The sequence below is a fragment of the Cupressus sempervirens genome, chromosome 5 (genome assembly GCF_028749045.1).
Source record: "Cupressus sempervirens isolate cs-2001-9-10 chromosome 5, ASM2874904v1, whole genome shotgun sequence".
NCBI classification, from domain to species: Eukaryota; Viridiplantae; Streptophyta; class Pinopsida; order Cupressales; family Cupressaceae; genus Cupressus; species Cupressus sempervirens.
The window spans coordinates 592608714-592635845 of record NC_143122.1 but is presented as its reverse complement, the minus strand read 5'-3'; the positions used below and the strand labels follow the sequence as shown (position 1 = coordinate 592635845).

General features: G+C 35.9%; 1 protein-coding gene across 1 annotated transcript in view; it reads right to left on the bottom strand.

Annotated features, from left to right (window-relative positions):
- Positions 1 to 6192: 6192 nt before the first annotated feature.
- Positions 6193 to 27132, bottom strand: part of CDC48B (cell division cycle 48B) — a 150902-nt gene continuing 129962 nt past the window's right edge. Inside the window, exons 10-13 of the mRNA XM_089832002.1 lie at positions 26055 to 26183; positions 12480 to 12567; positions 6772 to 6849; positions 6193 to 6680 (exon numbers count right to left, since the gene is read on the bottom strand). Of these exons, the coding sequence (XP_089688128.1) occupies positions 6378 to 6680; positions 6772 to 6849; positions 12480 to 12567; positions 26055 to 26183 (598 nt within the window). The 3' untranslated portion in view covers positions 6193 to 6377. The remainder of the gene's footprint in view (positions 6681 to 6771; positions 6850 to 12479; positions 12568 to 26054; positions 26184 to 27132) is intronic.

Here is a 27132-nt window from a genome sequence, read left to right as displayed (position 1 = left end):
ATCTTGATGATATTTTGATTTTTAGTAGGACCAAAGAGGAACATCTCAGGCACTTCGACATGGTTCTAGAAAGTTGCATCAACAAAGGTTGATGATCAACTTGGAAAAGACTGAGTTTCTTAAAACGGAATTGATATATCTTGGCTTTGTAGTATCACATGGTTGTTTGAAAATGGATCCCACTAAGGTAGAGGCCATCCTTAATTGGTCAGCTCCTAAATCAGTAGGGGATCTGAGAAGTTTTCATGGGTGAGCTTCATTTTATATGAAGTTTATAAAAAGTTTCGATCATGTATGTGCTCTTATCCTTAATACCATCAAAGTTGGAGTTAAGTGAGACTTTCCTTGGATTGATAAGGATAATCACAATTTTGAGAAATTGAAAATGAAAGTTGCTAAGTTACCTTACCTGAGGTTTGCAAATTTTAATCAAGTGCTTACAATAGAGTGTGATGCAAGTAAATTGGCAACTAGAGCATTATTGAGTCAAGAGGATCATCCTTTAGCATTATTTTCAAAGAAGCACAATAAAGATAACCAAAAGTATTCAACTATGACCTAGAATTGTATGTCATGGTACAAACCTTAAAGAAATGGAGGCATTACTTGTTGCCTAAATAATTTATTTTCTATATTAATAATCATGTCCTTAGCTTCTTGATAGATAGGAGAAGTTAAACCAAAGACGCTTAAATTGGGTAGAGCAATTGCAAGCTTATACTTTCATCATTCAATATAACAAGGGTGCCACAAATAAGGTGGCATATGCTTTGAGCAGTAGAGTCTTTTCCATACAATAAATTCAATTGTGAAGTGTAGGGGTAGAAGCCTTTAAAAGCTTGTATAAGGATAACAAAGATTTTGCAGAGGCCTATTAAGTTTGTTCTCAATTCATTGATGCTTTCCATATTGATTATTTTGATCTCCTTTTGCAAGATGGATTCTTGTTTAAAGGACATTTTTTGTGCATTCCTCAATGTTCAATGAGGGAAATATTATCAAATAAAAACATCAAGACGGTCTTATAGGGCACTTTTTCCTAGACAAGACCCTAGAGCAAGTAACAAGGATCATGGCCCAAAGTACATAGTGATGTTAGGAATTTTGTGGAACAATGCTCAATTTGTCAAAGAGAAAAAGGTACATCCTCTAATGCAGGTCTCTACTAACCATTAGCTATTCCTACCAGACCTTAGGAATGTCTTACTATGGGCTTTGTCCTAGGATTGCCAAATATAGTTAGGGGATCTGGTAGTGCATATGTACTAGTGGTGGACAGATTCAGTAGAATGGCACATTTCAATCCATGTAGGGGTATTAATGATGCTTCATGCATAGAAGGGTTATTCTTCAAAGAAGTTTTTAGAATATATGAGCTTCTACCTATTATTTTTAGTGATAGGGACTTAACATTTCTAGGTCATATTTGGAGAACCTTGTGGAAAAGATTGGGAACTAATCTATCATTCTCATCAACCTATCATCCTTAGTTTAATAGTTAGAATAAAGTAGTCAACACGTCATTGGACAACATGTTATGTAGTCTTAGTAAGCAACATGCAAAGGCATGGGATTTGGTTATTGGCCAAGAAGAATATGCATATAATGACTCAGTCAATAGGAGTACTAGCAAGAGTCCTTTTGAAATTGTTTATGGATGTCATTCAAGAGGAATATTGGAACTCCAAGATTTGAGTACAATGCATAATAGAAGCACCTCAAGAGAAACCTTTGTAGTAAACATGAAAGAAATGCATGAATAGTTGAAGAACTTGTAACATATTGCAAAGAAATACAAGGCTCAAGCCGACAAGACAAGGATAGACATGCATTTACAAGTAGGTGATCTAGTGATGGCCTACTTGAGGAAAGAAAGGTTACCTAAAGGGCAGCCTAAAAAACTACTAATGAAGAAGATAAGACCATCGAAAGTAGTTCACAAGCTTGGCAACAATGCACATAAGGTCAAACTACCCCCTAATGTAGGTATTTCACCTATTTTCAATGTAAGTGTCATTTATCTATCCAAAGGGAATGGAACATATATAGAGCAACATGATATTGCAACAATTGATGAAATTGATTGGATAAAAGATCTACCTCCTAGCCAACCCTTACAAGTGGAAAGCATTATGGATTTTACAGTCCTCAAGAAGACTAGAAAAGGAGTTTATAAGTACATGGTGAAATGGGCTACTTTAATTGAGGCTAAAGCCACTTGAATGATAGAAGAAGACATCATAAAGTATGGAACAACTATTCAAGCCCTACTGACTCAAGGGACTTAAGTTTTCCCACACCAAAAGATTGGTGCAAGAGCACCATAACCATTTTGTTGTGGAATGTAATTAGTTGATGTAATAAGGTCTAAAGTAAAAAAAATTGGTGAGATTGAGCCTAATTGAACCCATTTTGTTTACAAACCCTAATTGATGGATTTAGTCAATATTTGGGTCTTCAACTACCAAGGGTTGTCATGTTATGAATCTTTCTTACGAAGGGTAATCCAAGGCTAATTAGGTGTTTGAAATGATTTCTAGGTGACTTGGGACACCTAGGAGAAGCTTAGAGTAGTACAAGTGCAAAATTGCTCAAAAGTTGCAAAATATTGCAAGAATGCAACTTCAAGCACAAAATTGAATTAGGAAAAGGTACAACTGCTCCAAGAGCACATAAAAGGCCTTGGAAACTATTTTTGGAGTTAGCTGAGTCAATCAAGGCAAGAAGCAAGTTTTTGTGTTTGAGTTTTACTCTATTTTTCCTATGAGCAAATATTTTTCATCCTGTAGCTCATAGCATATTGATTAATTTTGTGAATTAGTACTTTGTATCTTAGAGCTTATTGTTTTAGCTTTCTTTTGCACCTAGTTTGAGGCTTTGATGTTATGTGTGGGAAGAGAGTCATGGTTTTAAACTTTGAATCTACATGGGTTAACCTAGGGTTTTGTATTTAAACTTTATTTTCCCTAGCATTCCACAATCATAATTCATTATGCCTTCTTGGAATGCTAGGCATGCTTGTATAGTTTATTTTTGTTTAGGTTTTGTGCATGCCAATATTGGTTCTCTTCTTTTGCAATCATGCCCTAGGTTGATCGTTGCATAGTTAAGAAGAGAGAAAGATAAAGTTTATTGCCATGAACAAATGACTGAATGGTGACATGTGTAGGCAGATTGGGATTCCTCGGGCATGTACAAACCCCATTATAGTGTCTACACTTCAAGATAATTGATCTGGTGGAGGTCAATAAACGTGGTTTGCAAAATTGCTTAAAAGTTGCTCAATAAGCCTACAAGTGCTCAATTTGGGTTTAGGGTCTTTAAGGAAAACCCAAATGCAATTCCTTGATAATGTTTAGAGCTCCCCAAATGGGTGTCAAAAACTCTAATTTGATGTTGGGGTTGTTCAGATGATTGGTAGGTTAAAGGCCAAATACTCGATAGGCAAGGCTAATTGGATTAGGCCTATTGGGACTTCTTATAGCCACTTGAAGTATTATGTATGTTTGAGTAGAAACCATTGAACCATTGACTAAATGGAATGAAACCAACCTATGTGAATGTCATGAAGGGTATTAGGAAAACTCATTGAACCATTGACTAAATAGAATGAAACCAACCTATTTGAATGCCATGAAGAGCATTAGCACATTAAGAACCTAGTAGGTGGAGGAATTGTGGTAGTAGTCCTCTGGAAGAATAAACTTGTTAGGTCATTAAGGTTGTGCAATGTCTACAATCTAGTAGCAAGTGGATTGTCTAAAAAGAAATCTTGGGAAGGATTAGACAAGTCCATAGTATGTCATTTGGAAGGCCACTAGAGTCATAAACATTGGATGGTTAGTGAGACCTAACTAGCTAGTTAAACCTTGTTAAGATCAAACCACAAGTAGCTTTGCAACACCCCATCTTTCACCTATCTATTTCCAACCTACTATTTCATTAAACCATTCAAAATGTTCCATGTAGTGCCATATATTGGTGACAAATAAATACATCTTTCTTGAGAATAAATTTTATTACACTTCTTCCACATCAATCAATAATAGAATATCCTGCACAAAATCTTAAAAATGAAAAAACCTCAAAACTTCAAAAAAATCAAACAATTCCAAAAATCCAAAATCATTAAATATTCAAAAAATCTAGCGCTATCAAAACAAAAATCAATTCATAACATATTAACACCCAATCAAAAATGTTCACCATCCATCATACTTAACAAAGTGTCTCTAGCAAAGACATACATTTTGAGCAAACATATACATAATGTTAGACAAAAACACTAGTATTAACAAATACACCCAAGTATAACACTAAACATCAACTCAATGTCATGTCATACGATAGAAGGTACTCTGCACCATATCTAGCATACCTTCAAGCCAATCAAACAAGAAATAACATAAAACATTGTGCCTTTATGCAACACCAAATAAGAAAGAGATGCATGTGATAAAATTTTAGCCCTATCCAAACTCATGTTGAAACCATAATCACAGTGCCTTGACCAAAACAATCAAAGATACCCCTTAGCAAATTAAATAGGGGGTGATTTCAATGACAAGTTCTACAAACCACCAAACACCTTTTCCAGCAATTGCAACTAAACAAGGGGGGGGAGGGTGGATATCCCACAATATTTTGACAACTTAGGCGCATTAAAAATTGGTTCCATTATATAACTCAACCAAGATTTGCATTGTGCTCTGATACCATATCAAAAGCTTTATAACTCACTTCACATCTATTATAATTAATGTATACATGAAAAAATGAAGAACTAATGCATTTATGATTTCAACTAAACAACTAATAATATCTAGAAATATAATAAAAATATATTTAAAACAATAACAAAGTAACAGCAAACAAATCCTTTGAGAAGAGTAACAATATATTTAACAATATATGGCTAAAATAATTTAAAAATATTAATATTTAATTATGTCAATACCCCCTCCACACATTTCAAGAACAAAAGGAACCTAGAAACACTTGTCCTAATGCTTCCACTATTGCTCAATCAAACCCAATAATATAGCCCCACTAGATAGACATGTCCCTTATTTCCTCATCCTTTTAACCATTTAGGAATTTCATAAGTTCATCTTAGCCACACACATTCTAAGTACTTCTATCTCAATGTTTTATTCCCTCCTAGATCATAGAGAACCCCTCTCAACCATTGCCCATCGTTGATCTCACCATCAAATCTTGGCAATCTCTTTAAAAATTCTATTAATTCAAACCCTCTTATCCATTTCAATCCTAATAAATTTATATTACGATTGAAGCTAAGTACATGTCAAACTGGTAGTCTTCAAGCAAAAAAGCATCTACATGTATAACCTTGTCATTAGATAAAATCTTTCAACAATATAAATTTTGATAGCATTTGAGTTGATTGTTTATGTTATACTTTGTTTATATATCTTTTGTTGAAGAGAGCATAACAAGTGTCCCATATTGTGCTCATATTATGACTTGGTATGACTGTTATGTTCACCAACAAACCATAATATGAGTTGCATAATAATGTACTCACATTTTGAATAGGCATAAATACCTTCTTTCTCCATCTCTACTCTATAGCTCTTGCTCTCTCCCTCATCCCTTTATATCTTCATCTCTCCTTCCCTCACTGCCAATATTATTAACCATTATTCGATCTAAGTATTTATCTCCTTGGTAACAAAAGTAGGACATAACATACAGTTTTCCAAAGCTACCTAAGGGACGACTGCGTCCCATCCACCCTACATTAGAAGGCATGAACCCACTCCAATCAACTAAACACCTCTATCTCTAAGTATATCTCTTTAAAGAATATATATAGCTCTCAATAATCATCCTCTTTTTTAGGCTCTATAAAATTTATGCAAAAATTAAATTAACCTTTAGACAACCCCAAAAAAAAACTCTTGAAATAAAAGTATTTAAACAATGTAAATAAATTGCAATTTTAAAATGATATAACTCTTCGGTAATAAGAAAGGAAGTATATTTAAAATCTCTCTTCTAGTTTCTAATACTTCCCGTGCATTGTTGCAATTGGTATTAACTTGCCATCATGCCTATTATCAACTGAACAGGAAAACACGGGGTTCTTGGTTCAAATTCGCAAGTAAAAATAGAATGTAGATCATTATTAAGGACACCATGCATAAAATTTATATTGAGACAGCTGGGTACCATAATGTTCAGATGAGATTCCCATTCAAGCAGACTCCCAGAGTTCTGAAGTGATATTACCTCCCTTTACATTTTGTTAAAATAAATTAGTTTTCCTTTCTTTCACCAAAACCTTATGGGCTTTCCACAAAATACATACACCGAATCAGTACATTTACAGTTTTTTGTTCCCAACTTTTAACTTAGTGTTTTCTTTTACTCATAAAAGAAGAATATATAGCAATCTGCAATTGTGTTAATGATGGGCGCAGAGAGTTTGTTGCCAGCTCAAAATGGTGAGCAGAAACAGTATGAGCATGAATGTCCTCCCTCAATGCTAAGATAGCTGCTTCTCTACACAGAGCTGCCAACTCAGCGCCAGTGAAGAGCTCTGTTCGGTGGGCAATTTGTGATAGATCTACATCACTAGTCAAATTCATATTACGAGTATGCACACGTAGTACTTCAATTCTTCCTTCAACATCAGGTGGCGGAACATAAAGAACCTACATTTCAATTGTGTCAAAGTTAATTGTATTTGAACAATTAGAGTTATTACAAAACCAGCAGATCAATGTGTTCCTAGAATCTCTTTACCACATCAAAGCGACCAGGACGTAGAAGGGCAGAATCAATTGCTTCTGGGCGATTTGTAGCACCCAGGACTAGAACACCCTGTATACAAGAATAAATTTATGCCAAATAAAATGTTAAAATATTTTGAAATCAGGTTATATCAACAACAATCAGCCGCAACCATAGAGATTCCTTGATTATAATGGCAACACATATTGGTGTAGAAATTAAAATGTTTAATAAAGCAGCATTCTGATGCCTTGCAAGTAGACTGAAACTGATACTTAGATTACAAATAAGCATGGTTGTCATGCAGTGTATCAGCAAATAAAAAAGACAATATGATAAAATAGAACAGTAGTTGAAGGGCAATAAACATCATTTTATATAATTAGTTATTTGTTTATTGGTGGTTGGAGTTTTCAGTAACAATCAGAAATCTATATATGCAGAAAATTGTATCATAAGAAAGCGATAGGGAATATATACAATGTAATATTTATCACGATCTATTTTCTGTGTTTAATATATTTTTCAGTTTTATTTTAGTATTCCTTCAATTGGTATCAGAGCATAGGGAAGCATAGGGAAGGAGTTGTGACTTGCATGTTTGGAGAAAGTCTCTATGTTTGAAGAGGAGTCTATTAAAAGACAGTTGTCCGAAGATAATGAAAAAAAAATCAAAATTGTTGCCTAGAAATAATTGTCACATAAAGAAAAGAAAGCTGCAGCCAGAGGCGACTGCTAGAGGAAACAAGTCATACAATTTGAAGAAGAACAAAGCTGCTGGCTAATGATGATTAATTTGATTACGCAAATGTTGCAATTTGTTTCAACTTTCAAGGATAAAGTTGGTTTTAAAATTATGAACATGTTGGTTTGAGAGATTAAAAAGTTAGGGATTGAGCAGTCATGAACAGGGAATGAGAGAGCTGTTTAAGCCAAAAATGCAGCCAAAAAAGGTTTATAGTATGCCTTAGTTCACAGAAATAATGCTACAGATGCTGCAAGTTCTAACAAATTTGTTGAAGAAAGTAAATGTTTTTACAATAACCGCAAAGGACATCCTTATACCTAATGTGGGTTGCAAAACCATTATGAAAAGACATGTTGAGTAAAGCACTGAAGAATGAACTTATTTTGGGATGCATTAAAAAGGAGGCAACGTCTATACAGCCACGAAAATGCACTTCCATACGAAGGAGAGGACTTAGTTAATTTTTTAAAAAGTTAGAAAAAGCAATGTAAAAGAAGTGCATTTCCGTGGCTGTGTAGCCACGGGCTTAAAAAGGATTGCAGATGGAGTTCAGCATCGAGTTGGTACAAGATGAAAGGCATGTCAAAAATTTATTCAAGCATAAATGATCTTGGGTGGAAAAAATATCATTGTTTTCCAACTAAGTTACCATATTCACCCCTCTACAGGCAATTTCGACATTTGATTTGCAGGTAATTCGAAGTTGATCCCAGTTTGTGTCAAAGTTGTCGTTTTCCTGATGAATTCCCTGTGGATTCTCTTTTTCGCACTCTGGTCAAATTTGGGAGAATGTCAATCAAATTTGGTGGATGACGGAACAGCCCAGGCGGACTGACTGCGAATTTGGGCGTGCGATCAGAAATGTTTGACTTTTTAATGTTTTACTTGTTTTGAAAAGGCGGTTTTTAAGTTTATTATTATAAATATATTATAATCTGCTTTATTGTCCAACCGACCCAAACCTAAAACACGCCCACACTTCATATTTGCGCTTCATGTTTAATATTTCATAAACTCATTACATCCATATTTGGTCCCTCATTTGCAGCTGTTTGAAACGACTCATTCGCCTTCACTCCTAGTCCTGAGACAGCCATTACTTCTGACAACAAAGGCAGAGGAAGCTTTGTATTTAATAGCAGTGAGGCATTGATTTCTTCTCCAACTCTAGAGATCAAAATAGAGGTAGGGAAATATTGCATCCTGATGCAACTTGTTGGTTATGCATCATAGTTTAATAGTGAACTAGATCCGGATACCATTCTGAGATTCTAATTTCATTGTTTTTGAGATTCTTGGATTTGAGCTGTTCTTAGTTTTTTCATTCTGAACTTACTAATACATACTAAAAATCCATTATAGTTTGACAGTTTGTGTATATAAATGAGTTTTTGTCATTTTTAATTTTTTGTTTTATTTGTTGTGTTTTTTTTTTTTGTAGATTTGAAGAATGGCTGCAAGTGCTTCTGTTGCCAATAATCCCCACTTCAAAATCGGCAAATCTTTTCCACTTTGGAGACATGCAAATGATTTGACCAATTCCAAGTGGAGGAGATTATGTGTGGATTTGTAGCCACTACAAAGAGGAATTTAGTAGCTCTTATAGTAGAGTAAAAGCACATTTGTGCTTTATTCCTCAAAGAGGCATCAAATTTTGCACCGGGAAGCCAAGAGAAAATGGAGTGCTACTTGAAAGTTTCCTTCCAAATCATATCGTAAACAAATACATTCAAGAACAGAAGCAAGCAGAGGAAAATGCTGGGAGGGAAAATTCTTCACATCCGTTGGAAAGTGGTAGGCCTTTGAAGAAAGAGAAAGCAACATCTATGTCTTCAACTACCACTCCTAGTGACCCACCTGCAAAGGGCCATCCATTCTTGCGTCCTCCTCAACAGCACATTGCAAGTAAGAGAGTAGCGGGACCCTTGGAATCATCATTCCAAAATGAAGCTAGGGACATTGTTGATCAAGCCATAGCCAGATGTGTTTATGTGAATGGATTGGCATTTAATGTTGTTCGCTCACCGTATTGGCAATACATGGTGAGGGAAGTTAATGAGGCTCCAAACATGTTCAAGGGCCCTGGTTATTAGAAGATACGCGCCACTTTATTGGATGATGTGATGGCTCGTGTAGAGAATGTCATGTTTCCCATCAAGGATTCATGGGTCGAAACAAGTGTGACAATAGTATCGAATGGATGGAAAGATGCAAGGAACCATCCTTTGGTGAATGTTATGCAATGTCTACAAGAGGTGCAATGTTTTTGAAAGCTGTAGATTGTGAAAGAGAGGTAAAGGATGGTGCTTTCATTGCAAACATTCTCATCCAAGCTATCAAGCAAGTTGGCCCTCAGAATGTTGTTCAAGTAATAACCGACAGTGCAAAGAATTGTAGGGCTGCCAACTTATTGGTTGAGGAGCAGTATGAACACAGTTTTTGGACAACTTGTGTTGTGCACTTACTCAACCTAATGCTGCAAAAAATTGGCCCATGATCTGATACACTGACATGGATAGGCCTTGCTTGGGTGAGAGATATGATGGCATTGACTCCATGATTGAGGACATTAGAAATATCATAATGAGAAAGAGCAAGATCCTAATGAAATGTTCTTCAAGGAGCTACAGGTAATCATGGTAGAAAGATGGAACAAAATGACTAACCCTTTCCATCTACTTGCCTCTGCATTGAGCCCCAGGTTCTATAGTCAATCGGTTCTCAAGGGGAGTACCACTAGATATGCCCCATACAGAGATCCTGAAGTTGCTCAAGGGCACAAGGCAGCCCTTCGAAGACTCTTTCCTGAGCACCTATGACTTGTAGTGAGGTCTGAATTTATGAGTTTCGCAAGCACCAATGATTGTGGTCTTGACGCTTTTGAAGACAAGAACAATGTTGATGCTCATAAATTGTGGTACTTCCATGAACAAAGATACCAACACTCACAGCCCATTGCCATCAAAATTTTATCATAGGTAAGTTATATAAACTCAAGATTATAATTTCTAGTTTTTTGTTGGTAAATATTCCAAACTCTAATTTCCAGTTTCTTGTCGGTAAATTCACAAATCTTGATAGGTTGCATGCAACCGACTAAACTCCAAGAAAGAAAATAACTTGTTGTTTGTGCATTCAAACTTGAGGCTCACAATTCACAAAGAGAATACCTACAAAAAAGGGGAGGCAAAACAATGGTATGTCGAACCAGAGGTTGTGGAGTTGGAAGTCCACTTTGATGCACTTGAGATTGAAGATGGTGATCTTGAGATACATAGTATTGATGGAGCTGATCCTGAGGCTATGGCTGAGACTGCTGATGTTAGTGACACTAATTGTGCTTCTAATCAGCAACTGCCTACTGATGATGAATTATTCGATGATTTTTCATACATTGATATTTGATCACATGTGAGTCTATGACTTATTACTAATTACTGATTAGTAATGTTGACATTGCTGTTTTAAAGTTTTTGAACCAAAACATTCATATGGTGGTGTATTTTGACATTTTGTCATGTCATTCGAACAAAATCGTTAATATATGTGGGGTTGTATTTTGCTAAATTGCTTTATATTAGCATAGTGGTGTATCAAATTATCTGTTGCAGCATACATACATGCATACATACATATATATATATATATATATACACGGACGAATTTAAAACAAACCTGAACCCAGCTCAAAAAAAATAATAGCGAATTTCGAACCCATATCCAAACCAGCAACTTAGTTTTCTAAGCGTGAAGTTGTAGGAAGTAGTTTTTAGAATTGTTTTAGTATATTATGAGATTGCAAATTCTGGGGCTATAAGAATTGTAGAGAGAGAAGAGCAGGTCATGTATGATCGTGACTGGAGTAACCACAGAGTGACTCATTATGGTCAACTGCAGATTGATCATCTTTAATTGGAAGTTCTCTTCAGAGGTTCGTTATTGGGGGGGGGGGTGTGTAAGAAATAATGGAGTAATGACCTTTTTTCTCTCAATAGTTATTATTGAGGAGAATAAAGGATATTACAGTTATTACTTTATTGGCAGGTGGAGTTTTCAGTTATATTTGGAAATCTATAATTGCAGAAAATTGTATTATGAGAATGTTATAGAGAATGAATACAATGTAATATTTATCAATTTGATATATTTTCTGTTATATATATTTTTCAGTTTGTTTCAATACTAAAGAACAGCAAGCTGAACAACTACATAAACATGGTATGCAGAAATATGATTGTAGCTATAGAATTACTAATTCAATTGAAGATTATTAGTATAACTTCAAACACTCATCTCCCAGCCATATAGAAAAGGAATATGCAGAAATAATTATAATTTATAGCAATAGGAGTACGGTTCCAGTTATAAATACTTTCAAAACCATTCTTTTTCTTTCTTTCAAGATATTTTATATAACCAATCCTGGAGTGAGATTATGTTATTTGTTGCTAATACTTATGCCTGTATCAAGCTTTATTCATTTGAATTAAACGGCAGAAAGATTATGGGAGTTGGAATGTCCTAGTTTAAATTTTGCTGCAAGCATTTTCCAATGTTTTTAGAGTATTCACATTCAATAAATAGGTGATAACTTGAGAAATTGTTTACGGAAACCAGGAAAAGGAAGACACTTTTCTTGCCATATTCAGTTATAAGGCTCATTCCACGTTATACAAATACAGTCATAGAGCACTGTTTAAAGTTTGAAATAAATGTTGTTTATAGTAATGTGTGTGTGTGTGTGTGTGTGTGTGTGTGCCAAAAAAGCCTATACCTGTTAGTTAAATATGAACGATTTTCAGGACAGCTATGCATGTATAAAGGCAATATAAAACACAGATGACAGCATAAAGCATGCTCCATCAGAGCAAAAATATCAGCTATTTAAACAGTTCATTGAACGCCTAGTTATTTATTATGCTTGCAAAATAAGGATATGGAGATCAGGGCAATGTCAACAAGCCAAGCATACCGTTGTGAGCTCAAGGCCATCAATCTCAGTCAGCAAAGTAGATAACAGCTTCTCTCCCACTGTGGCAGAGTTTCCATCTTCTCTCCCTCTGTAACATGGACAAGCTGCACTTCTTAAATGGAACCGTGCATGTGTCTGTGCTATAGAGATTATTCAAAACTAAATGTTAACAGGATATAAACTAAACCAGATAAAAAAGGATTGGAAAGTATTGAATTCCGGGAATATAACGACTCATCTTATTGTTTTTCATACAACATGAATCACTGAAGCTCTCAGAGCAGATATCATTCTTCTGCTACTTTGATTTTGAAGAAAAACTGAGTTAAACAATTTATGTCCACACAGTTTTAAAATTCCAAGAATATTGATTCTAAGAGGCCTTGACTAGCTTCTCTTCAGAAGAGGCTGCTATGGTATGTTTTCATGTAGATAAGGAATCAATTTGCTGGAAAATGGAAGATTATGTTGAAATGGAAGAGCAAACACAAACAAAACCAAATAACACCATTGCTGCACAGCACTATGAAAACAGAAAACCAAATATTAAGTTTTGGATACGATGGACTTTATAAAAACCATGATATTAACTTACCCAAAACTAAAGTTTGATGTATTTATTACCAACAAAGAAAGCTATCTATTAGCTAGCATTCAAATTGAACATTTTTCTATTTATTTAATAACAAGGTTGTCAAATAGAAATTGAGTGGGATAAAAGCAAGGATGAAACAAGTATTCACTAGAGGAGGAAAAAAACTGTAAAAGGAAAATAAAATTAAAAATTCAACACTCAAAAATAATAAGAATAGTAAAAATATTTAAAAGAATAAAATTTATAACAGTAGTAAAGAATAAGTATAAAATATTTAAAAATATATTCTACAAATATAAAATTAATACTAAAAATGTTTAAAGTAGTATAAATAAAATTGTTTGAAATTTTTTTTTTAAATCAATTTTTAACACTTTTTTTCTTTTTAATTGAATGCTAATTGTAACAAAAAAAATTAAAATTAACCTTTTCACTAATATAATGGTATCTTGACACACAAGGTTCCTATTTCATGTGCCCATGATTTAAAACTTTTCATCCCAATTCCAACGAGCTACAACACTAAGATGCCTAGTAAACAATTTCGATTTTATTTGCACCACCTTAGTAAATATAATTAAATTATAACCAATAGTGCACCCAACTTGTGAAATTGGCCTAATAGCAATGGGATCGAAAAACAGATAGCGTGGGATTGATTCTGACGATAAAAGATAATAAATGATTCTGACTAGGTGACTTACTAAAAATAGATGCTCCATCTAATAATCTTGGAGCCGAAACCAAAAGTCAGAAATAACATTTGAAAGCATCATATAACTCCTCTAAATCCTCTGAGCTCATTGGAATCATCTATTGACTTACTATAAATAGTAAGTCCCTCAAAACAAAGTCAAAATTCACAATTGGTTATTGGAGAGCCTGTTTACCGCATAGATTAATTGATTAATGCACACAGATAATGAACAAGAACAACAACAGCAACAACAATACTCCCTTTATTATTCGCATACACAAAGCATAAGATGCTTTACAATGATCCCAAAAGGGGTATAAATACTTCCCGCCGAACCTTCCCGAAGGGGTCCGTCGGCTATACAACAATACTAATCTACCCGTCAGCTACAAAATCTTTACCAACAACATGAGCCCGTCGGCTACACAATTTCTATTGATGACATCATCCCCCCCAAAAGAAAAGTTATCTCCTAGCGACTTCAAAACTAACAAAAATAGGAGACCACAAAATACAATAGAGAACAAATATACATTATAAAGGAGGCTGGGATCCTAAAGAATGCTGTTGTTGGTGCAATTCATAGACTTGCTCTGTCTGAATGCTCAAATCCTTTTGAATCTGTGTGTTAACCTGTACGGCCTCCTTCAAGAGAAGCGTTGCATCCCTAACCTAGGTCTTTGCTAACTATAATTCCTGCTCAGCCGCTTCCTTATCCCGTAACAGTGTTGCATGCTCAACTGCCCATGCTACTTGCTGGCAGGCCAAATCTACATTTACTTTTTCCCTAGCCTCCTTCTCTGCTGCCAGAGATCTCTCCGCTACGACCCTGTCCGCCTCCACACACCCGCAAGCATAGTAGACTTCTTTGTACAATCCTACTATCTCATTCGCCAGCTTCTCCATGGAAGTGTTGCATGGACCCAACTCTGGCTCGACGGCCCAATCCACCAACATCTCAGGTGTGTCAACTACTGGCCAACCCCTGTCCTCAAAACATGAACGGAACCGCTGTGGACAAATCCCCCTGATATAAGCTCGAACCAGATGCCACTCCCTCCGTCAAGTCATAGCCTGCAATGCCACATTGTGTCCCTTCTATAGCGCAGCCCACATAGCCCTAAGGTAATCTCTACATCTGTCCTCATCCGACCCATAATCTTCCTTCGGCACATCATCCATGGTCCACTCCCCATCACTATTCGTCTCTGCTACTGCCGCTGTAACCATGTCCACATCTGGTGCCACCTCCTTCCTGGGCACACCCTCCGACTATGGAACTGCCACTTCCTCCTATGGCTCTGATACGGCTGCCAAACCTAGGGGGGACTCCATGACTCGAGGACTGAATGGACGATCCAACCTCTGCAGGAATGAGCTGGAACTGCTGCCTCAGAAATTCGCTCACTCTATCTATCACCTCCATTCTCTCAGGCTGCTCTGACTGTGCCTCCGTTAACAAGGAAGATGAAATCGTGACCACATCATCTGAATCAATCACATCCAAACGAACCTGGGGTTCGAACTCTGGCGCTAGCAACTCTATCAACTCTAGTTCTGCTAGTGTAACAGGGTCTGGCAGACAATCTTGGGAAGGCAAGCCCTCGGTCAAAGCTATAGAAGACACAACATCCGCCGCAACCGTGAAGAAAGCAACACCTGGCGGGGACAAATGTTTACTGCATAGATTAATTAATTAATGCACACAAATAATGAACAAGAACAGCAACAATAGTACTCCCTCTATTATTCGGATATGCCAAGAGATTATATACAAAGCATAAGATGCTTTACAATGATCCCAGACAGGGTATAAATACTTCCCGCTGAACCTTCCCGAAGGGGTCCGTTGGCTACACAACAATCCTAATCTACCCGTTGGCTACAAAATCTTTACCGACAACATGAGCCCATCGGCTACATAGTTTCTACCAACGATAGAGCCGAGCTCCACAACAAGGTCCTCTAATCACCAATATCAGCCTACAAGGACCCAATGATAGGCTAAATCCATTAACTCTTATGCAACACAAAAATGGGTACATTACATGTGAATTCACAAGATGTTTTAGCAATGAAGGCAAAAACATACTAGAAATGCCATGAACAAGCCAATGAAGCTTTGTTGCCACCACATGTATTTTGATTGTGCCTAGGAAACATTCTTTATTCTAAAAGGCATCTATTTAAATCAAATTAAAATAATGGCAACCTTTATAGTATTTAATGTGATGGTTAGGATTTCATGACCACAACTTTTCATGTCAACTCTTGGCTGCATTGTGAAGATTACACGGGCATTTTGGTGCCTTGTCAAACCAAATTAAGAGGCATCATAAATGAAGAAAATATTTTCTAATCAATGTAATATTGTTCCGTGCTATCTGTTAGTAAACAGATTTGTCCTTCGAAAAGAAATACAATATATAACTCAAAATGCCCAAACAAAAGAACAAAAAGATACTAACAATTGGATGAGTTATCATTGATTGATAACTATCTTCTGAATTGAGAGGTGCAACTCCCTCTTATAAAGATTTACAATGAATTAAATGACTGGTTATGTCTTTTACCTGAAGAGATGAAGGTTTTCTAACATCCACCCATCAACATGGAACGAATGCGATTACAAATTTTAAGAACAAGACAGAAAAGGAAAGTATATAAAATAGCCACACAAACATTTACTGAACCTTTCATTTAAAGAAGGAAATGAAAGAAATTTAATTGTTTCATTTCTAAAAGCTATGAGTAGCAGGACTGCATTTGAAATAGGAAAGAAAAGACCATACAATCTACTTCATCCAGAAAAATAAGTATCCAGACCTCAAGATTTGGCATCTAAATATATTTCCTTTTATTCCAAAAACATAACAAAACAACAATACTATTATTTCATCCCTGCTATTACAATCAGTTTGCAGAAAATAAAACAACTCTCCCTATTCCCTTAACAAACAGAAATGTCTTCTTCCCTGTAGCCACACGACTTGTGAAAAAGAAGAACCATTATTTTGATGTTTTGCTGCATATTTATCCTCTTAGATTTCGGGTGACTTCTTAGTTATCATAACTGATTCTTGGAATACCTCTTATTTGTCTGCCCTCTTCTTTGCAACTTCCTCTACCTTCTTCTTCTTTATAAATATTATTCTTATAAATATAGGAATAAATACATCTGTCAAATTAAGGTCATATGCAATTTAGGCAGGTGGCATATGCTGGTGATGAGATGCTGTCATGATTTCATAATTGTCATTGACAGTTTGGACAGTTCACGCCAATGCTCATAATGTTTAATCTGTAAGTTATTTGACAAAACCGTCTTGAGAGGATTTACAAAACTAGGATTTATAAAACATATCCAAAAATCAGCTCAATCCAACGGTTAAATTGAAATCTATGCCCCCTGAAACATGACTCATATTTCTGTCATCATTTTGTAACTGTTATGTATAATTTTGACAGTGTTGTAGTCAGACACCCATAACTTTTGATCTAGAATGAATCTCGCAACGCCGTTTGGAGTGGATTTTGAAAATTAGGTTTCTTTAAGCATATTCAAAAATCAGATTGATCCAATGATGGAATTGGGAGATATGGCCCCCACATAGACTGATATTTCTGTCATCATTTTGTGACTGTCATGGATAATTTTGACAGTGTTGTAGTCAAACATGTGTAACTTTTGATCCATTTAGACTCTCAAAAAACACTTTGAAGAGGATTTAACGAACTATGTTTCCTCAATTATATCCACAAGTTAGCTCAATCCAATGGTTGGATTAAAAGTTATGATGCCTGCACTGAGACTCATTTCTTCAGTTATAGAAATTTGTAGTTACAGATTGCTGCTGTTAAAACTGGACAATTTGAACTTGTGAATTTGAACTTCGAACTTGAACTTAGTGGTTCAAGGTTCAAGTTCAATATGACAACTTGCCAACCTAAACCTTGGTGATTCTGAATGATTTAAACACTTGAACCATTTGAATGAGTTTCTCCTCGGAAATTGAGCCACTGGGCTGCTTGCAACTCTGGACCTCCACATTTCGAAACAGTGAACTTGAACTTAGAGGTTCAAGGTTCAAGTTCAATATGAACTTTAGGCTATCCGTTTGTTTTGATAGGCTTGTACTAAAACATTAAAAACTTTTACATCTGATAAAAATTTGCCAATTGCTCCGGTGAGAAGTTGGAAAATTTGTCTCTCCACAACATATCCAAAATGGAGAGAAATCCAACGATTGAACTTGAAGATATTGCCCCCACACCAAGACTATCATTTTGAAATTCGAATTTTGAACCTTGAATTGAATTTTGAACTGAATTAACCAACATGTGCTCTGAACCTGAACTTTGGATCTGCACTTTCAATCCATCAAATCTGTATTTTGAACTCTGAACTTTTTAACTTTGATGTTCAAGTTCAAGTTCAACCTGGTCCAAGAACGCTGCTTCTTCGCAGATCTAAATTTACAAAGGCATCATTAGTAACAAAAGCTAACAAGAAGGTGAACAATTTCTTCACATGAACCATTTTGCAAAGTTTAAAACTTAGGTGTTGAAAGCATGCTTACACTGTCTATGGCACTTAACATGAAAGGTTTTCACGCAATTTGAGGCAAAAATCATGGGAGAATGACAACTATATTCAAAGAATGATGGGTTTCCTTATGTCAGCCACAATTTTAACATCCCAAGGCTCCAATATCCAAACTTCACAACTGAGTCACGAATAATATTACAGTTTGTTATTCTTTCTAAGGGTTGGTTGTCAAGTCAATTTTTTGGATTTGATAAAATCTAATGTGCTTTCTAGGGCATCAAACAATGCATGTTACAATTGTAAACAAAGAGATACATTCAGGATAGCATAGGAAGGATGTATATCTTTCATAATGGATTCTTCGTAGTTGTTTATGAAGATTTAGGGAAATATGTCATCACACTTTGCCAAATTTGTTGGCACAAATGTAACAAAGGTTTGATGTATTTGTGACAACACTTAGTGTATTACAACTTACAAATCCCTTGTAAAAATCATTCCTTTGTTCCACATGGGTCAATGTGGCTCTAGTTATAAATTATTAAGTATGCCTATTGCAGAAATATAATCTTAGGTTTTAAAATGATAGTTAACCTAATTCAACTTATGCTCTTCCGTATGTATTTTCTTTCCTCTTTTCTATATATGCATTTGTTGTGCAGTGGAGTAGGCATCGATCCACATTGATGACAGCTTATAGATTCCATTATTTAAGTCACTTGCATCTTGGTTGGTTGTAGGATTAAATTAGGTTTTTTGCATGTTGTTCACAATCCAACAATACAAACCAAAGAACTATTTTGCAAATACCTAACAGCCACAGCAACCAAGAATCTGAAAATGTTGTCTGCACCTTGCCACTATATAAAAAGTGATAAATGAATCCATTTCAAGTGATTATATTGAAACTAATAATCTACAGGTGCATGTACGAGGTGTATTATCAACTACACAGAAGATCGGTCTTATGCAGCTAGTTGACCATGACCTAATAATAACTATGGGGTTCAAGTATTCTTTTGGGTATCATTGTTGATCGTTGTAATGTTGCATTCTAATAGATGTAAAACCTTGTTAAGGACACTTTTACGAAAACCCTTCCATATTTAAATTGAGCCAAAACATAAGAAACTATTCATTCCCATCGTAGGCCTTAAGTCATTCAGAGTCTATTGATGAACTCCTGCTTACCTGTGTGATGACATATTTGTGACCTTGAAGGTACAAAGTTCTAGGATTGTGGACCCATGGTTTTGGGACCTAACATGACACATGAAATTCACTTGTGAATGCCTAAAAGTGGGTTTATTTAGATTTTCCTTATATAATTGTTCAAATGTCATTCCTCTGGAGTACAACCTCTAAAACAATTTCAAGAAATTTACCAATCTACCCACACCCAATGCACATGATAGATCTCCATACCATTGACATGTAATGTAGGATTTTGCAATATGGTGGTGTTGAATGCAGCCCTATAAATTTTAAGTTTTTTATTGGTTTACTATTATTATAAACCTATGTACCCCGAGGAGACATCCCTGTGATGGGGGGACGGGTATGGGAAGTCCCCCTGCCATCCCCAATTAGGCAAAAAATGCAAGGGACGTCCCTAGTACTTGGGGATTTCTGGGAGGAAAAAAGGAGACAGTTGCCTGTCCCTAGTACGAAAAGCGGACGTCCAAAAGTCCCCTAACCGTACCAAGGATGACCAGCCGTCACCATTTTTTAAGCTTTAAAAAAAAAAAAAAAAAAACTTGATGTTCTTTGCCCCTACTTGGTCGTCCAGTGAGCTCTGCCCCTCCAAATGCCCCAAAATGTCAAAAAAGACAACATTGTCGTTTTGTCATTTTATTTTATTTTGCTTGTGAAGTTGGAGTGGGTCGCAGCTGGCTAGGATTTTCATTTTGCAAGTGGTGATTTTTTTGCTTCCAAGAGCTTGAGCAGCAGTCTACTTCATTTTTCTAATATTTGTTTTCTATGTTGAACTTCAACATGATGATGAAACTATATGGCAAGCCCTCTAGCCTTTGGGCATATTTAGATTTCCATATTTTTATGATATTGTTCATTGCTAACTTATATTTCAATATTTTTGTTCACATATTGATATGCATATTGACAATTAAGTATTGAAATTGGTTATTATTTCCTACCTTGCATTCAAATGGTGTATGTTAATGTTCTATAATGTTTAAATGACATGCTTTGTGCTTAGTTTCCTATGAATGCATGTATATTTGCAAATTTCAGTGTATATTTTAAAATTTCCCTATATATATAGCTGTCCCTGTTTGTCATCCCCCCCCCATCCCCAAAATCACCATAAAAAAATTGTCGTCCCAGAAACCTGTCTCACCATCCCCCGTTGTCCCCGTCCCGGAAACTCGGGGGAACATAGTAATAAACAATTCTCAAGTTCTTCCTTTAGGTCATTAACAAAGTCAAAATTGTGCATAATGTTAGTGAAAGAATAAATGAAACATTTTTAAGACATCCACGAGGCCATAAGCCTAAGGGACCCACATAAAACTCCTAGTCAGTTTGATGTGATTTCTCCAGCCTGTCTCTTTTGTTGTGAATCTGGATAAGTAAAATGGCCCCCTTGAGGGGTCTTGGTCCTTCGAAAAGGTCCTTTATGTTGTTATTTAATAGATAATGCTATGAGTGGTCATTTAATCACAAGTACGAGTTGGTATTGTGATATTCAGGGTTCTAGGAGTTAATTATGAAGGCAAAAGGAGTCTTGAGTAAAGTATTTGTGAACCATCCTTATAAGGATCTCATTTTCGACACTAAAAAAAGAAAGATGGAAGGTTTAGGATCCTGATGTCATGTTTCCAGTTGGATATCTTGTTCCGAACAAAGAGCCACCTCATACGCTGTCAACAAAACCAGCTGACATTTGACACAAATTAATAATAGCTACTAATTTTCCTTTTCGTGTATTCTTCTAAGCATCGTATCTTCACTTGTGTGAATTCCTAGATGGTTACTTTCCTTCAACATTTTAATTCCAGTTAGCTGGAGATGTTTGCATACAATGGATATAGCTATTTCATCCCTGCAATTAATTTATAGCTGAGCTGTTGGATATTGATGGAATAAAATGTGTTCAATACTAAAAGTTCGTATGGGATTGACAAGTAGTAAGCTCATTTCAAGTACTTTTAAATTTTTACTTCATTGATCAGGTGCCATGCCTGTCTACACTCCAAAAGGATCTATGACTGTCATGTCCCCTCCAATGGAATAACCATTCATGTCAACAATTGGCCTATTTTTCTATTGCATCCCAATAGGCTAATGTGTTAAACAAAATGGGATGTTATGGGGTCATAATATGGATGTTATTATTTCCTTTGTTTAGAAGTGCATATGGTTATTTATTTTAAGCACTCGGACTCAAACCATATTACGCACCCAATCCTTGATTGGTATCAAAAGTTTGAAGTTGGTACGTGGATCATGAATCCTACTTGGCACTATGTTGGCAGAGGCTGTTCTTCTAGATTCATCAAACTATAATATTATTGATAATGACGTTGGTGATTCAATTGGAGCACCTCACATTTTCGAGCATTGACACATATTCCTAGTGGCAGCCGTTTTGTATAATGCTTCTCATTGCTGCATAATGCCTTTCTGAATGTTATCTGTGGTTCCGACTCGAGATGGAGATCATTCGATGGTTTTTGGAAAACATTTCTGTGAAACTTGTGGCAGACATAGCTCTGTGACTAGTCTAGAGGCAGAAATCTCAGGGCTTGCAGTTTGGATGAAAACCCAAACTTGTTTGGGAGGAGTTCAAAACAGAATTTCTCATTGAACATAGATGGTTTATAGTGACAAGGATAAAGCACGATTCTTTCCTTGTGTTTTAATCTTTAGAGATGTTTGAGTATCAATGGGACTAACTGACTAATTGCCGTTAGTTGGCTTGGGCAATGGTTATCATAGATTGAAGTTGCAAGTTGCCAGGTCTGTACACTTCACAAAGCCTGTGTATGAGGAGTCGGGCCTTGTTTCCATTATATTGCATATCAAAAGGTGACGTTGGAATTGTTGTTGCTTGGGTCAGTGTACATCCCTTGATTCTATCTTTGGAAGAATCTATATTTTGGGAGGGGATTCAACCTCTGGTCATCTCTGCTCGTATCTTTGAAACACGGGACCATAACTCTTCCTGTGGACAGGGAACATAGCGCATCACAGCCAAGTTTCATGTCCCACCCACTACTTTGTAACAGCATGCACTTCTCGGAAGCATGCAACAAGAGACTCTCTGAACCTGGGTGAATGATGGAGCATTAATCAGGTGCTGGAATTCTTTCTTGCTGTTATACGAATCTCAGAAGCATTTCATAATAGTATTGTTCAAACTTTGTTGAGGACTGTATGTTATCTGATGTATTCCCCTTATAAATTTCAGAACTGCGGTTGAATATTACTCATAAATTGTTCTCATTTCACTTAGGAATAAATATTTGCATTTTATTTAAATGATATACAAATGGTTGCATGAAAAAGCATGTTTTGTTAACAGCTGCAAGAAAGACAAATCATCACTATCGAGGCAAGATTCATAGCACTCAAGAATCCATCAGTTTATCAGAGCCTTGCAAGATTAACATCTTAAAACAAATCTCTTATTAAGCATAAGACACCTGGGTATCTAAGCAAAAGGAATACTACAATGAGGTACCTTCAATAGACATACTAAAGTTAGCTGGAGATGTCTGCTTATTTTGAATATAGCTATTTCATCCCTTCAATTAATTTACAGGTGATTGCAGTTAGAAATAGATAGAATAAAATGTGTTCAAGACTTTAAGTTTGTATGTGATTCACAAGCAATAACTCATTTCAAGTACTTTTAAAAAGTTAATTCATTTATCAGGTGCCGTGCCTTTCTACATTTCAAGGAGATCAATGAGGTACCCCAGAGAGCCAAACTTTATTGTCTTTACTATGCAAATGATCCTTTTACATCCCACTATAGAAGCATCCATTTGACAGCCTTTAAGAGATGATCAGTTTGTTGAATTCCATTAGATGAAAACCTAACTGCATTATAAGTATTGCAATTTACATCAGTGATCAGTCCCATCAGTTACAAGAAACAAAGTAGCATTCTGTAGGCAGCAAAGCACATTAACACACCGAAACAAGATCTTATTGTTATCTTAAAATGATACGATGGATAGTGAGATACAATGTTCTACCACAATCATCTGTTATATTTTCTGAATATCTCAAGAATTGAAAGACCAATTTGGAATTTGTAATGTGTATGCTTCAAATAACTATAGAGAAAGAGCAGAATTATGGGAATGGTGTTGTGATCATCTACCAAAAATCCCTTGCGTGGTTGTTGGTGACTTTAACATGGTGGAACACAGAGTAGATAAATCAGGAAGATTGGCTCATTCTTGGGAAGGCAATGAGATGTTTTTTTGGCATAAGTTCAAAAGGAAGTTCAATCTTTTGGACCCTATGGAGCATATGTATGGTAAGTTTCCTAATAATTGGTACACTTGGTGCAATAATCAGAGGGGTAAACAAAGAGTATATTGTAGATTGGATAAAGTTTGTGGAGATGTTTCCTCAGTCTCCTTCATTCCGGAAAGCAATCATGCCCCGGTTCAAGTTCTCCCAGCTTCTCTTTCTGACCATTCACTTATTCATACTTCTTGTAGGATTGAGGACAACAAAAGTATAGAAGTCTCAAAGAGGGAGTATGACCCTTTCAAGCTCAACACTGTGCTCCTTGAAGATCCTGATAATTTAGAGGCCAAGATTATGGTAAATGAGATTACTAGACTTGGTAATCCCTTGCTAGATGCAATCAAGCTTTGGAATTTGAAGGTAGAAACTTGGAAGAACCTTCTGTAAGTTATCGGGAAAAAAGTGGACATGGATAGGAACAAAGAAGAACCATTTTGGCAAAGTAGGTTAAATTGTGTGGAAAAAGAACTGCAAGACATAGGGACTAATGAACAGTTGGAAATGCAACTGATCAATATTAAACATAATTTGAGCAGTATTCAGAGATATAAAATTCAAGCACAGAGAATTAGAGCCAGGATGCACTGGATTCATGAAGGGGATAAAGGGTCTGGTTATTTCTTTAATATTATTAAGGCCAAACACAAAAGAGAATTGATCAGTGAAATCCAGTTGGAGGATAGACTTTCTAGGGATCCAGAGGACATCCAAAAGGCCTTTTAGCGATTTTATAGTGAATTTTTTTCTTCAGAAATGTCAACAGACAGCCATGTAGTTTTGGAGGATTGTCTTAAGCTTATCCCCCTCAAAATCTCTGATTCAGAGCAGAACAATCTCAGTAAAGATATCTCTGTGGGGGAAATTAAAGCCACTATTGATTCCTTCCCTAATGGGAAATCTACTGGTTTGGATGGCTTTACAGCTGAATTTTGCAAGAAGAACAAAAGTTGGATTTGTACTGAACTTTTGGATGTATACGTAGAAGCCTTCAAGAAAGGTTCGTTAGGGGTATCTATTAACAAAGGTGTTGTTAAGCTTCTTCCAAAAGCTGGGGATAAGTCTCTTGTCAAAAATTGGAGGCCAATTACTTTGTTAAACTTGTCCTATAAAATCTTAGCCAAGGTCCTTGCTAGGAGAATTGCTTCTCTTCTGAATAACTTTATTTTTCAAACTCAAACAGGTTTTGTTCAAGGGAGATACATTTTAGAGAATCTGATCACTAGTTGGGAGGCTATGCATTGGGCTAAATCAGATGGACAGGAGGTGGCCATGATCTTGTTAGATTTTGAAAAAGCTTATGACAGGATAGAATGGGGATTTATCATTGGAATGCTCAAAGCATATGGGTTCCCGGAGGTGTATTGTAAATGGATAAGCATTTTATTTAAAGATGCTAGTACTATCATTGATGTGAATGGTAACTTGTCAGAACCTATAGTGCTGCAAAGGTCTATAAGGCAAGGCTGCCCGATTGCTCCTTTGTTGTTTGTTATTGCTGTTGATGCTCTGTTTTACACTTTAAGGGCAGAAGGCTTAGGGCCTCCCTTAAAGGTATCTCTCTGCCTAATAATGAGGAGTTGATTAATGTCCAATTTGCTGACGATACATCCCTGTTCCTAGGTTTTTCAGAAGAGAATTTTGATAATGCTATTAAGAGGCTTAATTTTTTTTGTAAAGCTTCAGGGTCCAAAATTTCCCCTTCCAAATCTAATGTGCTGGGATGGTCTCTTGAACCACCTGATTGTCTGGTAAATAAGGGTTCGCAATGGACAGGTCCCAATCAGGTAGTTAGATATTTGGGTATTCCCTTCTCAGTTGAACCCAATCTTAATGATATGTGGGATTGGGTGCATGGTAAAATCAATAAGAAGCACATCAAATGGCAGACTCAAGTAGATGTGAATCAGATCTCTGAAGAGAATCCTGGGGTCCATAATGACCAAGACAGCCATACTGATGGCTGGAAGTATTTAACAGACTCCTTTTAAGTTCTTTTTTGGTTATATGTAAATGCTCATATAACTTTGTGACTTAGTTTAAGGTATAGGTGTAATTGTTTAGCTATCACCCCCCCAAATTTTGTAATTGTCTATGTAATGGGGGTGTGATCAGTTTTGTTAATTCTCAGACTCAACTCTATACATATAATTATTTCTATCTTAATAGAAAAAAAAGTTCAAAAATATAAAATAAGAAAAAAAGACCAATGATGAAAATGATACACACCGTTTTGCTGCAATAGCATCAACTTCATCAAAAAATATTATACTTGGAGCTGCTAACCGTGCTCTTTGAAAAATCTCACGCAGGAATGCTTCTCCTTCTCCAACATACATCGAGTATAGCTCTGCCCCACTGTAATCACAATTTAAAATGAACATCAGAATTAGCAGATAAGTGTAAATACAATTCCAAGGCACCTTCATAAATAAGTTTTATTTTATAACTGCATCCATGATCCACTGTGCCAATTCAATAATAAGTGCACTACTCTTGAAATGAGCAAAAACTCTAATTGATCTGAAGCGAAAAATTGGCACACATGACCCCTTGTTAATTTGGTAAGCTGCAAGCCATACATAAGAGAAGATGGAAGAGCTTTCAAACAAGAGTAAATGAAATTGTGCAGATATAAAGTAAAATAGGGCGCAAACTTCAAACTTAAGCCTTCCCAAAGCATTACTCTCCAACCAAACAACATATTTGCATTAACAATTCAAAAATAATTAAGGAAGAAGGCAATGATTTGATGTGCCAATTTCAATGGAAGCCACTGAAATGGCTAAAGGGCCAAATAATTTAAAGACGTATGGAGGCTTCGCTCACAACCATTCTTGGATTTCCATCACCCAGATCTCAGAATCAGACAACACTACCATGTTAAAGCATTGTATGTTTCATTCATTACTTAAGATTTCCAGGGGTAGTCATTATGAAGATGAATTCGCTCCATATACAAAGTTACTCATAAAAGGACCACCACGTTATGCTATCCATCACTATTGCACCACAAAATGCAGTCTGAAATATTAGTTCTATACAATTTGGCACAGTTTTTCGCAAAAAGCATTTTGCAAATATAATATTGTTGTTTCTTGATGAAATGGAACAAGTTGCTAGACCTTTTAAGGATCAGAAAGTACAATCCATCTTTGATCCTACAAGATTAGTAGCAAACAAGTAACACAATCTCAAATAGGTGTTTTCAAATGTAACAATTGTTTGCCCCTTTGGGTAACAAGTTGAGAGGTACGAGAATAGATAGTAACAAAAACAAATGCAATGTAACACAAGTATCAAAGAA